The sequence below is a fragment of the Mytilus edulis genome, chromosome 1, assembly GCF_963676685.1.
Source record: "Mytilus edulis chromosome 1, xbMytEdul2.2, whole genome shotgun sequence".
Classification (NCBI taxonomy): domain Eukaryota; kingdom Metazoa; phylum Mollusca; class Bivalvia; order Mytilida; family Mytilidae; genus Mytilus; species Mytilus edulis.
In genome coordinates this window covers 71191529-71206111 of record NC_092344.1, presented here as the reverse complement: position 1 = coordinate 71206111, position 14583 = coordinate 71191529, and the positions used below count along the sequence as shown (strand labels likewise).

Below are 14583 nucleotides of genomic sequence, written 5' to 3'. Positions count from 1 at the left end.
CAAAAACCATTCAAACAAACGGTAGATATCTTAGGACCTTGAAAATGCACACAGACCCTGCTCCGCATATGTCACCAACAGGTAAGGTGCATTTTATTATAGTTGTCGTTGGTTGCTGTTATATTTATTTTCACGTATATCAGAATGTTGTTTTGTCAAATGATTTCACATTTACTCATACAGGCGACTTTTCAAGGTACCAATACGGTATTGGCTGTGATTATTATTGAAATCCATAGTGAGACCTATAGTTGTTTACATGAGCACCCGATGATTTCTATTAAATAGGTGTCTGATGACAATTATATCAAATTCCGTTTTGAACTCTGACTATACAAAAAAAGTTCGGTTTTACACATGTCAATTTTTGCAAACAGATTCGGCATAGCTCTTATAACTGAATTTAATCGGAAACGGCTATTATGATCGTTTATTGATATATCAGAACGAATGATTAATTTAAAATGGCCGTTTGATTTAAAAACCTATTCACTAGTGCAAAGAGCAAACCCTTAATTTATGAAATTATCATTAAAATAAAACAAAATTATGATGAATAAATTTAAGGATTAAAAAATAACCGTAAGGACTTGTAAAAGAGGGACGAAAGATAAAAGAGGGATAGTCAAACTCATATATTGAAAATAAACTGACAACACCATGGCTAATGATGTCATATAAATTCCCGTAAGAGGATACTTTTTCCGTGAAGAAACTAATTGAAATTAACGCATGACTATGAAATTTATCAAACCATGTATTCTAACAGTAATTTCCACTTAAATAAAATAAATTTTCTGAAGTTGTGTTAAGAAGATTAAGTACTTGGGATGTTTTGTTTTACATATGATGTGTATGTTGTTTAACATACACTAAACATATCATGTTGTCTTGAATTATAAAAAGTATAGTTTGTAGTTAATTTATTTCAATCTCATTGAAGACGCTACAATATATGCTTTTCATCTTTACAAGATAAAACTATGTATGTCGCAAAAATATGCTCAGTTATATTGGGAAATAAATCTGCATTGAAATGTTGATAACTGTGATATACCCACAATAACTATGATTTGATTATAACTAAAGCTCACTTTTTTATTACGTCGCTCCGGACTTACAGTTTTAGTAAATACATAAAATAATTGAGATTAAGAAAGATCTTAAACAGGAATCGTTTTAATACCCCCTTTCAAAATTTCCCCCTATCTTAGGTTATTGAATTTTATGAAATAAATCATATCAGATATGTCAATGCTATAAGATAACAAATAGATATAAAAAATACTTTTCATTGAATTAAGCATATTCGCTCTACTTTAAAAATATAACATCATCATTGAAAGAAGATATTTATTTTTAAAATAAAAAATATGACCAAGTCATTATGATGTCAAATCACGTGTATTATTATACAAGGATATAGTTGTTTTAAACAAGGATAAATCTTATGATTAATTACTATACCGCCTACAAGTAAAATACTTAGTTTTATAAATAGAATGTTGTATAACATACTTACTTGTCATACACCACTGCCTTGTCTTATATTCTTTGCGTTTTGTTAAGTTTAAAGGGATACGTAATGATTGGTCAACTATTTCCAGTTTGTCTATTACCGTTGATTGTAAGTACCGTTATATTTCTACAATCTATATTACTATCGAATTTCAAACATATGACAAATGTACATTGTAATATGAAATCATCACAAACTTTATTTTGTTGTTACAAATATATTGCCGCAAGCGTGTATCTTTTTATTAAAAACTATTCTATAGTTATTTTATAAAATCATACGCTTCGTGGTATTTTCTGCTATTTCTAATAAAATGTAGATTTATGACACGCCCGAAGTGTTTTTAGTTTTAATCCTTTACTCACTGAAGTGTAGACAAACAATAAGCAAACCTGAAATTATTTGTATGTTTTAATATAATCTAAGCTGTTACAAAAATACAACCCAGTTTTACAATAATAAAGTGTGAAACTACATTTCGCGTTAGTTAGTATTTTGTGTAATCTTGAAAAGTAAGTTTGTTAAGGAGTCAAAGCATCAGTAAACACCTTTAATAGAGGTGTGCTTAGAATGGTCTGACCTTTTTAGGTGCGGGATGACCCATTAATAGAGGTACATGCGTTGTAGTAGTGGTGGTTGTATTTATTAAAGTGATGCATGGATTAGAAAGTAGATATAAGAAGTATTGCTTACATTATATTGTACAACTCGCCAAGTGTAATTGAACGTTAAGAACGTTAGTTTTTGGTGGGGTTCGTGTTGTTTATACTTTAGTTTTCTATGTTGGGTCATGTGTATTACTGTTTGTCTTTTTTTTTAGCCATGGCGTTGTAAGATTATTTTAGATTTATGAGTTTGACTCTCCCTTTGATATCTTTCGTCCCTCTTTAAAATAATGAGCTGCATGGAATTTTTTTTTATAAAAATTAAAAAAATTAAGGAATTAAGGTATTCGTTAACTATGAAGGTATAAAATACGACTTCTTTTGTTGTATTTGAACTTTGTAAAATACATTCCAATGAAACAATGAATCAATCAACAGAAAGACATAGAGAGCCAATATACCATAGCAAATATCATTGATACAATGAATCAATCAACAGAGAAACATAGAGAGCCAATATACCATTGCAAATATCATTGATACAATGAATTTATCAACAGAGAAACATAGAGAGCCAATATACCATTGCAAATATCATTGATACAATGAATTTATCAACAGAGAAACATAGAGAGCCAATATACCATTGCAAATATCATTGATACAATGAATTTATCAACAGAGAAACATAGAGAGCCAATATACCATTGCAAATATCATTGATACAATGTCTTCCATATAAAAAAAATAAATTCCAATTTCAAGTGTTTTAACGATATGTCTTTCACACTTTCCAATGTTATATATTTTCAATTCAAAGGGTGATAACTCTAGCATACGAATGCAAACTAAATTTAACCAATTAAAAATTAATATCAGTAATATGTATGTTTAGTTTACAAAATGCTTGATGACTGTTGTCATAATAGGAACACCATGCTAAACATAGAACACAATACAATAAATGTTGATAATGAAATATGGGCGAACTGTTACATTATAATCTCGTTATATTATACAGGGGCGTAGCTAGGTATTCAGTCAACTGTAGGCACCAATCGGCAGGGGGTCTGGTAGGGGGTTCAGGGGCCACGACCGAAAACGGTTTTCAGCGTTTTAGCTGCCAAATTTTATGTACAAAATATAAAATTTACTGGTCATTTAATCATGATAATTATAATATACATGATGAAAAGTTCAAAGAATTATGAATAATGTACCATAACATCTGACTGGTGAATTAAATAACGTAGTACAATCCGTAATATATTTTTTTTTATTTACAATATGTATTGCCCAGCGTAGATCAGCGTATCCCTTTAATTAAGAAGTACACCCTGTTTGGTATTATCATATCTATTCCGTTCTGATTGATATATACGTTTTACTTAATTAATAGTACATATTGACGATGCTTCATTAAAAAAATAGGCACGTAAACACTGATACTACTATATAAGACATATAATAGAACTATCCTTTTGGCTAGACATCAACCATCAATATTTTGAATCTTAAACCTTCACCCTAGCCAAATAACACATACAGACAATTCGTATTTCTTTATATTCTCTACTGTAAAACTCCTACCTGCTTAGGAATTTTGAATAATTGTGGCCATTACACGCAGATTTGAGAGTACTCAAAATTACTGGAAGCCAGTTGAATGATTGATTTTTTTTTACATTCAGTGTCAATTATTTCTGCAAGTTCAGGACCGTTGAAATTTTGTTTTACAGTAAATTCAACTTTGAGCTAGGTCCTGTAATATGTGTCGTCCAGGACGGAGGTCTGGAAATCTAAAAATGCCATGCATTGGAAAATGAGGGATAATTGGATATTTGCCTTTCAGTAGACCAACTATGAACTCCTCAAAGAGTTGCATTCTCTACAACTAGGCATCGGATTTAATGTCCCCATTCTGAAGAGACGTGACTGCTCATGCGTATTTGTACATCCTGCACAGCCAAACGGACGACCAACATTGGCAAGTCGGGTGAAGACAAAGTGGAAAGCTAGTTAAAAACTAACAACAACTAATTAAAAAACTCATGTGTCTAAGTTGAGGTTGTTGATAGAAGTGAAATGATCTGAACGAAATTTCTAGTTTATAGTTTCTATATAAGGTTAAATCGTAAAAACATTCAATTCTATCCAATATTCCATTTACTAAGGACGAAATACTAGTGTACACATGACATTCGATAATTAAAGAGTTTTGACAACTTCACCGGCAAATAACGTTGTTTATTATCTTTTTTGATAAAACAAAATATTTGTGAAAAAAATATGTGTAGGCACGTGCCTGAAGTGCCTAACGACAGCTACGCCCCCGTTATATATCAATGTGATTACCGCATTTAACAGTTTTTATAAACTACATCCCGTTATGTACTTTTTGATAGGTTTTATAACTGTCGAATAAAAATATGGCACGATTATTTTTATATTCTCCCACTTATTGTTGTTAAGTTAGTGACAATAGATATTAGTGAAAAACAAATTATTATGTCAACTGATACCATTTTTAAATAATGTAAAATGACAATAATTGTTTATTTTTTTTCCGACAAATTACATTTTATGTATTTTAGTTTGATATTTTCTGTTTGACACTGTTTACTCTTTCTTAACATCAAATTAACAATATATATTATATATGCGCCTATCAAACGACCCATCTGTGACGCTTAAAGGTACGAAATTGAAAGGCAATGAAGGCCCTACATGTTTAAAGGTTGTTTTCATAGCTTAGTCGATTTACATTCCTGAGGTAGAAAATCCATATGATTTCGAAAAAAATTGTTACCATTTTTATGCTATCTTCCTACAACCGTAACAAACCATCTGATGAGATGTAAGGGTCAGAATCCGACGAAAAGTTCTTTACGGTTTCGTAAGGGCAATGTATAAATGAATGGAGAAACTAGAAAGTAAATTGCAAAATTTTTACTTATTCGTAAAAAAATCTTTAATATCAAAATACACAATATATATACATCTGTACAAAACGATAATAATGAATGAAAATACATAAAAACAATAATAACATATTACATAATACAATAGCTTCGCCTTGAAAAGTGGTCAACTAAGCCAAGCCAAAAAATTTGTCAAAACAAATCACCTTGTATATAAAATAGAAGAAGCAAAACGCAAGAAATATCTAAATTAAGAAAAGGAGTTGAAAAAGGGGGATGGAGGGAGGGAAAATTGATAAAATCCCAAATAAAAAATTATTTCCATAAATATTGATCGTATTCCTTATCAAGAATGTGTAAACTATGACGTGTAGTGTAAATACTGACACACAAGATCTAGTGCAGGGGCTCCCCAAAGGGTAAGGCAAAATTAAATTAGAATAACACTAAAGATTTCCATCATCTGCATAAAATAAGTTATTAAAAAAACATGCCTATATCATAATTGTGAAAATATTGCAGATAATTCATGCTGACTACTTGACTCGTGGTATTCTCGTAGAGTAAACCTTCCATAGCAGTGAATGTTTACAAGCTCATCATATAAACCCAGTTTAAATTTTTAACGTGTTTAACGTTGATCAGAATAATTGCTATCTGTATTTTCATTTTAATGCCCGTGTTTTTGCATGTAGATCGACTTTGATCCAACAAAAGGAAAATTATGCAGCAAATGTTCACGTTTGACCATCATGAACTGCTGTCATCTTCAATGGGTCTTAAAAAAATGAAGGTAAATAAGATCGTGCATATACATATTCAGAATGAACTTTGCAAAACAAAAATTTCAATCACTAAAGTGGATGAAATATGTCGAAGGATTTTCATATATTTAGACTTTTTCACATGTATACATTACTCGATTCTCAATTCATTGAGGCCGCATAAAAGGAAATTTTTGTATCCAAAACAAAATGAAAAATATGTCGGAATTAGAATTTCGTTATTATTTTATAAAAAAAACGAATGCACACATGATGATCAATATAAAACACAAGTGAAACAGAATTGATTCCATGTTTACTTAATAAAATCTGTTTCGATGCATTGTTTTTATAATATTGCATGTATCATCATATCAATTGTTATAAAATCTACATCATTAAGGTAGATAGGGTGTCTTCCTCCATCTTGGATTAGGAAATACCAGAAAACAAGGTCTGGATCTTTAATAGAATGTGCAAATTTTTAGAGGAGTAGGTAATTCATGTGTAAGAACCTTCACTTCAATATAGAAAATGACATGTTTAATAAAATTTGATCAATTTTTTTCCAACTTTGCTACATAAGGGGAGGCAACTGAAATACAAGGGCAGATAATTCAGATTTAGGTACTTTTACAATAGAATGTGTTAGGAATTTACCTATTTTATATTGTAGCAAGAAAACAGGTGAGGTGACCCCCTTTTTTCTTTTTCTTAACTGAAAGCATACTATTAAAGCTATCTTCTCATATGTTATCTCAAAATTCTATGGTGTAGTTTAGGCTTTTTTGCAGAAAATTGGGTTTTCCGTGCATAATCTATACAAAATCTATCAATTTTGAACACCGTGTAGCGTGAAAATAATCCCGGTGACCCATTCTTTTTATTAGTTTTCTTTAAAAGGCATGACATAAACTACGTTTTGGCAAATTATTAAAAAATTCTATGGATAAAAATTTAGACACCCCATCTACCTTAATAAATATTAAGCTCAAACCAGGTTGGTTTTAAACAGCAAGAGCTACAGGCCTGGGATAAATTAAAGGTAAAAAAAATATAGCCAATTCAACTTACGTTAATGTTCCCAGGGGAGAATGAACCTTTAAACAAAAAAAACCAATAAAATAAAAACAGACAAACAATCAACAATGCAACGAACAAACATGGTGATTGCTTTACGCCGCATTAGCACAAAAAAGCTATATCGAGGCGATTGAAAATAGAAGACACACAACAAAATTGTACAATTACACATAGAAGTAGTTTTTATGTAGCTTATTTATAATATACCAATTTGAACAATAGTTGCTTTCAATTGTATGACAGAGTAAACTTTTTTTAGGTTATATTTTTGCTAACAACAAGTTTATTTATTCAACAGGCATTTTGTTCCGTTGCACATATGATCCGAAAAGGTATGTATAGTAAACAGCATTTGCTTTCGTTAAATATATACAGTCGATTTGTTAACTTGAGTATTTTTTCATTGGATATGACAGGACGTTCGTGTATGGTCTCACTCCGTATGAAGTTTAAGCTTGTTTCAATTTTAGCAACATCATGTTGATCTGTATATGGCTGTACTTACTGTCTTTAACATGATAGCGGCAATTAATCGTTCATTTGCCAGGTAGGAATACCGGTGTTTAAAAATCACTGTCCCAACAAACGAACTCTTCATCTCAGACGGCGGCACCAGTGATTAGATGTATTGCATCTTTTTCTCTAGTTTAAGGCATGACCCTTCATTAATCATTAGCTGATGTTTATGACTTGTTACATCTTTAACCTATCTTTTTTTTCGTTAGATGATTTTAGTGGGAGAATAAGCAGAGCGACAAAAGATGTCATCATCGATTCGCATTGTACTTCTAGATTTACAGCATTCAGTAAGATTTGTTTTCTTATTTTGTATTTCTTAGTAGTAAAAATGTTTTTCTTTTCTTTATGGATAAAATCAACTGTAAAATACCGCTGTTGAATAGTCATAAATTGATTAAGAACACCAAAACCGCATGAAACACACCAATTATAATATAAAAAAACCACATCGACACAACAGAAGACTTAACTGCAACAAGAACAAACGCCAACATTCACAGAAACGTAATATTTGATAACAACTGTCGTATGCCTGACTGGGTGCAGGACATTTAAGAAAACATGGTGGATTGGATCGTGTTTTACGGCTAGCCAAACCTCCAGCGTAAATGTTAAATAATATATAAATGATATTATATAACATTAAGTGACAGCACTTCAGTACAAATAAACGTAAGAAACCCTAGGACAGAGAAATACATACATGATTAATATAATGATTCATCAAAATATGTAAACCATGGAATGACAACGAACAACTCATTTATTTACGACAATACACCAGTACACAACAGTACAATTGTGATATGTGTGTCAAACGCTACAAAAAGTGACATCACATGCACATTGCTAAAAATAGAATATAAAATTGGGATTTAGTTTGGAATTGTGTTATAATGATAACACCATTAAACCATGGTAATAATAATTCGAAGTAGTGTACACTGAAAGTGGAATTAGTTTAGAAAGATAAACTTTTGAAAAAGTATGAGTTCTATAATCTTTAACTCGATAATAAGTACGAGAAGAATATTTATTGATCATCATCCTCCTCATCATCATTACAAAAAGATGTAAAATATTAGCTGGTCTGTCTCTATGTGTATAGTTTTATTTTTTTAGAAGAAAAATGTTACAATCTCGTTCATAAGAAATCGAGCTGGTCACAAGCAAAGGAAGAGTGTTCCAAAATAAACAGCAATCTCGTTACGATCAAAAGTCTAGGAGAACAAAGTATGTGCTATTAATTTGAGGTAACAGTAAAGATATATTGAATTTTGTGTTGTTCGTTATAGCTATCATCATTACATTTTTATCTTTACGGATAATTTATTTGTATATGTATTGCCTTACTTTATTTTTTTTCAAAATGCAGCTTTTAAACCTTTCTAAACTGGCATATTAAAATATAATGTTTTATGCGTATTTTTCGAAGATTTCAAAACCTAAAGATGTATAAGTACCGAACAAATTGAACGGCTTTTTGACCAATAAAGGACATAAAATAATGGCCATATACATCTGTATTTGAACTGTTCGAACGGTGCTATTTGGATTTAAAATAGTTTGCTCTTAATAAGATGAGACTGGTCTTAATAAGATGAGACCTCTAAATCAAATTAAAACGATGAGAGGTGTGCATCAGGTGCAAATTAGCTTTTACAGTACATTTGTTCTGGTACGTAACATAACATCTATTATTATGTAAAATTGGTCTTAAATTTTTACTGTTATTTTTAGAATTTGTGAATGAATTCATTTCATCTGTTAGTTTCGGAGAAACAGCACGAGTGTGGATAGGCTTATCAAGAAATCCATATAATCTAAGTATCTTCAATTGGGTGGATGGAACAAATGTCTCCTATGAAAACTGGTATAAAATGAAGGATTATGGTGACGAGAATCCAAATGAACCAAACAACGAAGACGTAAGTGACAGACTGATTTTTCCCTTACTTTTACTTGATGCATGATAGAGGCATGGCTATGGTGTTTTGAAATTTCCAAATGTCAGAGTTTGTATTGGAAAGTAAATGGTAATAATAACTTGTACATTACACTTTAATAGTTATATTATGATTGGCTAACAAGATCTCCTGTCATTCTGAAATCAACATTCATTTCAAATTGAATTATAGCATTTATGATGACACGAGCTTCCACAAAAAATTGCACAGGTAAATTAAAAATTTGATAGAAATCGTGTTTTCACAAAAAAATATAATCATTAATCAAAACTATTGAATGCCTCTTTTATAGGGTTGTGAAAGCGTTGATCGTGCGTACATTTTTAGAATGGAAGCGTGGTTCAAAATGTATATTATGTCAACACTATTACACCCAAATTAATATACAAACAAAGGTTTCAATTCTAAAGTGAAAGGTATTAGAAGAAAGAAAATAATAAAATTGTCTAACAATTGCAAATATTTAAAAGATTTTTTTTAGCTTTGAAAGAACATTAAAAAATTCAATTGTTAATCTTTGCAATTTCATGTTGACGCTAGTTTTTGAAAATAAGATATAAATATATATACAACTCGTCTAAACATCAATCCAACAATGTTAGATCTGTAAATTTGCTTTCGCAAATTTTTTGTTCTTCCATCGCCGAGATTCGAACCCATGCTACTGAGATATCGTGACACCAAATCGCCTGTACTGTAGTCGTCCCGCTATACAACACGACCACCTGGGCTTCAAAAATATATATATATAATTTTTTTAAATATGCTGGTCTGATATTAGACAATGAAGTTTTGATATTTATTCAAAACGAAGACTATAGAACTAAGTTTTTATATCTGATTGTTTTACACTAGGAAAAATGCGGAAACATATTCATGGAGACGAATAAACTCGGAAACTGGAATGACGAAAAATGTGAAAAAGAATATTTCTACATTTGCGAGAAAACACCTGGTTTGTACGATTTTAAGCACACGAAAGTTAACATATTTTCATGTGTATGACTATTAGCTTTTTGTTTTCTGCCATTTAGATAAGACTATTTTAATAATGTACAGAAGTAAGGAAATTTAAGATAAAGAAACAGAATAGCTTGGAATTCATCGATTCGGCAGATCAACTACGAAGTGATTTTAAACAAAGTAATTTTTGATAAACTAAGGGAGTTGAAGTATTTTGATTCAGTTTGTATATAAAATAGCGGATGGAAATTGAGTGTGACATCTATAAGTATAAAGGACGAATTGGGTATACAATAATAATTTTTTAATTCGATTAAGATGAAGGAATTACGCAGCAATTTGAATGAGGCAAAAGTTGACATATTTGTTAGTTGTCTGCCGGAAATTTTTTCCGGAGATTGAAATGCTTATATATAACTCATTTTAATGATAAATATTTTATCATTTACGTCGTCATATATTTCAGATATATATTATAAGAATGATTGAAAATAATAAGTACTAGTATATCAAATTCAAAACACATATTGCATATATTTATCTGATTTAAAAGCTGCTTATTCTTGTTTTTTTACTTAATGATAATCTCTCAAATAATATTTCGTTAATTTGCAGTTCAGTTGATAAGCAACATTAGTGTTGACACCAATGGAAAGCTTTCAGCGATTAAAGGAAACCGTTTTACTGTTCGCTGTGTGGCAAATACAAAGTCCGATATGGATGAATTAGTTTACAAATGGACATTGAATAACGCAGAAATAATACCATTACCGTCGTCTCGATTTCAAATAGTTTCATACACCAATTTTTCTGAACTATCAGTCAGAAATACAAACCCAAGAGATACAGGTAAGAGAAAAGTGGTGTTTTTAATGCTAAATTATACTCGGAATTTATCTTTTGAAATTCATTTCTCATGTCTCGTCAAATAAATACAAATACAAGAAAAACAAACTATTTACAAAATTAAAAGAAAAAAAAAAAGATTTATGATCTATAATAAAAAAAGAAATTTGATTACAAATGTTTGTTACCAGTTTTATATGCTACACAATGAACTTGAAATAAAGAATAGAAGGAATTATGCAATGTTCATAATTATCAGTAATAATAGTTAAATCTGTAAAATTGAGATATAAAAATAAGTTATGATTCTCCACCATAGACCAAATTAAATGACATATTTAAAAACTTTATGTCACTATAAGGCCTTCAACAATGTGCAAAATCTATACCTCATAATAAGCTATGAAATGACCTGACATGACATATTCAAACGATGATATTTATATTTACAGGTACTTTAAAATGCATCGTTAAATTTCAAAATGAAACTGGAATTACAAGTGTAGACATCGTCGTTTACGCTCTCAGACTGGTAGCAAACCCAGCAACATTGGTAAAAGGAACTGGAACAGAAGTTTCATGCGAAATTATTTCTAATATCACCAATCAGCTAAATACTACCTTTAGACTTTTGGGGAATGGCATATACGGTAAGTGCTACAACTGGTCAAAATACAATGTTAATGAAAAAATCTTTATAATAGTGTAGTGCTAATAAGGACATCAAAAGTCTCCAATTTAATAAAACATTTACATTTTATAAGACGTGATTTCAGTTTACCTTGACATGCCTAAGGTAGTATGTGGTCAGATTCATAATGAATTTCACTGTTGAGGAGTAACAATAGCAACAAAACATGACGAACTATTATTTGACCTCTTATTTCTATCAAGTCTAACTTTAAAAAAATAATCGGAGTGATAAAGAATAGACATACATGTACTGAACTACCAATTTTATATTGGTTTGAGTTAGGTTAATAATTGGAGGTACAATATAGCTTCCAGAAAAAGTTTAAGTTGCATGTTGATAATCATACACTATCATCAAGAAGGTAAATATATGTATTATGCCCCACCTACGATAGTAGAGGGGAATTATGTTTTCTGGTATGTGCCTCCGTTCGTTCGTCCGTTCGTCCGTCCGTTCGTTCGTCCGTCCGTGCGTTCGTTCGTCCCGCTTCAGGTTACAAAGTTTTTTGGTCAAGGTAGTTTTTGATGAAGTTGAAGTCCAATCAACTTGAAACTTAGTACACATGTTCTCTATGATATGATCTTACTAATTAAATATTTAACTATAAACAAGCATTGCAGGACCTTGACTTAGAACAATACCTAAAAAAACCTCCGACATGTGACTGTTCCCACTCGCCTTACAATTACAGCCCCTCTGGTCATGTTATAACTGGGGATCTAAACATAATTCAACATGAAAATCTCCGAAAGGTGATTTCTCATGGTCCTAAAGTTAGAGAACCCCAACACATCAATTGGAACCATAACTTCAACATAATTATGGATTCCATTGAGGACTACGCCAGAGCATGGGCTAAGCGAGAAGAAGTTGAACTGGACACTTTGTCAGAATGGGTTAAAACTATCAGGTCTCTGATAAAACGTCGCGTTCACAAGTTGAAAAACTGTGTGAACGATCGACCAAAGTCCGTTTTCAGAAACAAAGAGGCCATGAAATGTCTATCAACTCTTCATGATAAGTATGTTGTTGTTCCTGCTGACAAAGCTTCAAATAATATTGTCTTTGTATGTAAATCGTATTACTACGAATGTCTTGTAAAAGAATTGGGTATAAAGGAGCACTCAGGTAATCCCACATACAAAGACATATCATTTGACAAGGATGAGATTTTAGCAAATCATAAGTCCTTCATGGCTTCAATATACATTGCATTGAACACCAAATCGGAGGACTTACCTTGTTTGTATTGGATACCAAAGCTTCATAAAATTCCGTACAAACAACGGTATATTGCTGGCTCATCTTCATGTTCTACTAAAGAATTGTCCATTAGATTGACTTAAATTCTGTCCGCAGTGAAAGAGGGTCTTCAGAAATACTGTGAAACTGTTTACTCGCGTAGTGGTATTAACCATATGTGGATTCTTAAAAATTCTAAAGAACTTCTAGACAATTTTAAATCAAGGTCTTTTTCAGAAATTAGTTCCATCAAAACTTTTGATTTTTCAACCCTGTATACCACCATTCCCCATGTGAAATTGAAAAATCGCCTAAAAGAAATAATCCACAATGCCTTTCAACATAAAAATGGTAGCATACGCTATAAATTTATTACTTTGGGATTTCATAAGGCATATTTCGTAAATAGTGACAAACAAAAAGGTAAAATATGCTACACAGAAGAACAAGTGGTCAGTATGCTGGAGTTTCTTATCGACAACATATTTGTTGTGTTTGGAGGTAGACTTTTCCAACAAATTGTCGGCATTCCTATGAGAACAAACTGTGCGCCTCTTCTTATTTTCATATGAATCGGAGTTCCACCAGACACTTGTAAAAAACAAGAGAATCAAAGAAGCCAGATTATTTAATTTCACTTTCAGATATATTGATGATGTTCTTTCCATAAACAATCCGAACTTTTCTGATTGGGTTCCATTAATATATCCCCCAGAACTAGAGATTAAAGAAACAACAGACACGGCTTCCTCCGCCTCATTTTTAGACTTATATCTCGAATTTGACTTACACAGTCATCTCAGTAACAGAATCTATGACAAACGAGACGATTTTAATTTTGAAATCATAAATTTCCCCCACCTTAGTAGCAATATACCAACTTCACCTGCATATGGGATATATATTTCCCAACTTATTCGATATTCAAGAGCTTGCAGCTCCTACTCAGACTTTGTAATACGTCATCAGTGTCTGAGTAGAAAGTTGATGAAACAGGGGTATGTCAAAGAACGTCTCGTTCTTTTTCTAAAAAAGTTCATCGGAAGGTACCAAGACCTTGTTGATAAATATTCCGTATCAACTTCTCAAATAATACACGATGGTCTTGATGTATAGATTCTTCGTACTGGTGTTGTTTATCATCTTAACAACGTGTTTTATAGTTCTTTCATTTGTCTTTGTTCTATTATTAATATTACTTTTACTGTTGAATGGTTTTATGTGATATCCGTTTCACGTGGCTCGGTACTTATACATCTCGTCAATGTGTTTGTATTGGCTTTCATTTTTTTGTGGTTTGTTTTGTATTTGCGACTTTTTGTATTTTGTTCTTATAACGTGACTTTTGTTCTTATAACGTGACTCTGTACTTTAAAAGATCCCGTCAGTATGATATTGTTCTATTATATGTCATTATGATATATTTCTATTATGAATTACAATATACGTTGAACCACAAA

General features: G+C 31.3%; 1 protein-coding gene across 1 annotated transcript in view; it reads left to right on the top strand.

Moving 5' to 3' along the window:
• The first annotated feature begins 1460 nt into the window (after positions 1-1460).
• LOC139488483 (adhesion G-protein coupled receptor D1-like) overlaps positions 1461-14583 on the top strand; it is a 55607-nt gene continuing 42484 nt past the window's right edge. The window contains exons 1-8 of the mRNA XM_071274161.1: positions 1461-1627; positions 7191-7224; positions 7618-7698; positions 8534-8644; positions 9152-9339; positions 10234-10333; positions 10957-11190; positions 11640-11837. Of these exons, the coding sequence (XP_071130262.1) occupies positions 1586-1627; positions 7191-7224; positions 7618-7698; positions 8534-8644; positions 9152-9339; positions 10234-10333; positions 10957-11190; positions 11640-11837 (988 nt within the window). The 5' untranslated portion in view covers positions 1461-1585. The remainder of the gene's footprint in view (positions 1628-7190; positions 7225-7617; positions 7699-8533; positions 8645-9151; positions 9340-10233; positions 10334-10956; positions 11191-11639; positions 11838-14583) is intronic.